The following is a 2,239-nucleotide window of genomic DNA, read 5'->3' as shown; positions in this document are numbered from 1 at the left end:
GTGCCCTCACTCCCAGCCCACAAGCCCCTCAGCCTTGCCAGTGCCCCATACTCCCAACCCACAGCCTCCTCTGCTCCCAGCCTCGCCAGATCAGCCCTGGGCCCAAGCGCAGCAACCCCGATTCATGCAGGCAGGGGCAAATCAAGTCGGGCCCCAGCACAAGCAGGAAAGAAGAGGAGAGGAGGCCTGTGCCATGCCCAACCCTGAGCTGGGGCTCCTGCATCCTGCCAGGCAGCCTGGCGACCCCCCCCCCCCCGCAGTGCCATCAGGCACCTGCCTCACCTCACACACCCATCTCCTCTACACACTTCTGCCACACACACACGGACACACACTCCTCAGGCCCTGGCTCTCCATCCCCCGTCCCCCATAGACCTACCTGCATCCAACTGCCAAAGCTGCTCTCTCCCCCTGCCTGGTTGCGTGCCAGCCATGTGTGTGTACATGCACACATGCACATGATGCCCCCTGCCTCCAGTTGCTCCCTCCTCCTGTCACCAGAGGAGCAGAGCAAAATCCCAGATATTGGTTCAGATTTCAAAAAACCACCTGGAGAGAGATTGGAGGACTCAGAAAGAGGGATGTACCTAGGAAAACCTGGATGTATGGTAACGCTACCTGTGACAGGTTTTCAGAGGCTTCCTTGTGCAATTTGCAGGTACACTGGTGAGGAGGATGGTGCTGTGGAGAGTTCATCGCAGGCGCTGTTGGAACGGCTGCGTGAGCAGGCAAGAGCCCGGCAGCTGAAGAAGCAGCAGCAAGAGGAGCTTTCGTCTTCTGGAGAATTCAAGCTAAAGGAAACTGAGACCAAACTCCCTGAAAAGCCTAAAAGCAGAGACTCTGGCTTAGGTTCTGAGAACCAGTCGCAGAGAGAAACAAAAAAGAAAAAGAGGAAACAGAGCGACAAGGATGTCTGTGCAGAGGGGCCAAAGAAGTTAAGGAAAAACCTCAAACGCAGCAATGATTCTGATGAGCCTGCAAGACTGACTGATTCCACCCTCACTGCTGAGGCAGCCCAAGGGCATGTTCCAGTCAAAAAGAAAAAGAGAAACAACAAGAAAACGTCAGTTGTATCACCAAAGGAAACTGAAGCAGGTAAAAACTGAAAGCATAGAATTTAATTTTCTTGTAGAGGACAGCTCTGCTGAAAGAGAAGAGGAAGGTATGAACTTGCCTGTTCCCTTTGCGTAACTTGGATCTTCACTGACAGTCTTGTCCTCAGCAGAGTGTTTAAGTTTCAGTTACATTCCACCTCCTCCCCCACAGAAAAAGCAACATTCTGAACTTCTGAGCTTGGTTTAAAATTGGGGCATAGTGGCAGGGGGGTCTACAGAGATGAGGCATGCCCATAAGGTCAGAGTCCAGCTATCTTGCTGCTACCATTAAAAGGTGGTTGATTGGTAAGAGAATGAGTTTGCAGGTGGTTTTTCAAAAAAGGCTGTTGTGCTTTCTTATTTGTAGTATTTTTTCCCTCCTCTCCTAATAACATTTCAGATCCTGAAGAAAATGGTGAACAAGAACAAAAAAGAAGTAACTTGAAAAGAAGCCAGGCTCAAAAAAGGAAAAAGATGGATCTTTCAAAAGAAGTGAAAGCTGATGGAGCTGAAATGGGGGAGGAAGGCAGTGGTGAAGTTGTTAATGGGAATCAAAGTGGGAATGAACAATTGTCCACTGTAGGAAAGGAAAAGGCAACCCCACCACCCTCTAGTTTGAAGATTCTTGGTGGTTATGATAAAAAGGCAGTACATAAGGTAACTACCTGACAAAGGATTTCATTCTGATTGTTATAAAAAGGGGTTTTCTATCCTTTCACGTATAGTGTTGTCAGCTGTGATGTTAGAAGTTACTTTATTCATGCCTGGCTCACCAGCCTTTCAAAACAGGGATTTCCTGCTTCATGTAAACACTGTTTGCCCTGTAGTCCAGAGCTCTAATACCTTGAATGTCTCCATAAAAGCAGCAAAATAGCTGACTTGGATATTGAGAGAGGTGTATCTGTAGAACCTTGGGTTTCACCTGTTGAGTACTTACCCAGTGCCCAGGCAGGCTTGATTTACCTGCACCAAAGCTGACTGGGTTGCTCCTTATACCCAAAATAACACAGGTCTGTCTACCCAAGCTATTCTTAGACCAGTGTAGAGAAATTCAAGCAGGGAGGCCTATGCAAAAGGTGTTCATGCTTCAGAGAAGCTGTCAAACATCTTTCTTTTTTCTTAGAATAGGATATGTCTACATGTGT

At 48.1% G+C, this 2,239-nt stretch overlaps 1 protein-coding gene across 1 annotated transcript in view; it reads left to right on the top strand.

Moving 5' to 3' along the window:
- Positions 1 to 2,239, top strand: part of DDX51 (DEAD-box helicase 51) — a 34,029-nt gene that overhangs the window by 496 nt on the left and 31,294 nt on the right. Inside the window, exons 2-3 of the mRNA XM_019506895.1 lie at positions 659 to 1,095; positions 1,495 to 1,751. Of these exons, the coding sequence (XP_019362440.1) occupies positions 659 to 1,095; positions 1,495 to 1,751 (694 nt within the window). The remainder of the gene's footprint in view (positions 1 to 658; positions 1,096 to 1,494; positions 1,752 to 2,239) is intronic.

Source organism: Gavialis gangeticus, unplaced genomic scaffold (assembly GCF_001723915.1).
Source record: "Gavialis gangeticus isolate Ggan-Ray unplaced genomic scaffold, GavGan_comp1, whole genome shotgun sequence".
Lineage (NCBI taxonomy): Eukaryota > Metazoa > Chordata > Crocodylia > Gavialidae > Gavialis > Gavialis gangeticus.
Note: the sequence above shows the minus strand (reverse complement) of the source record. Positions and strands in the feature narration are given on the sequence as shown.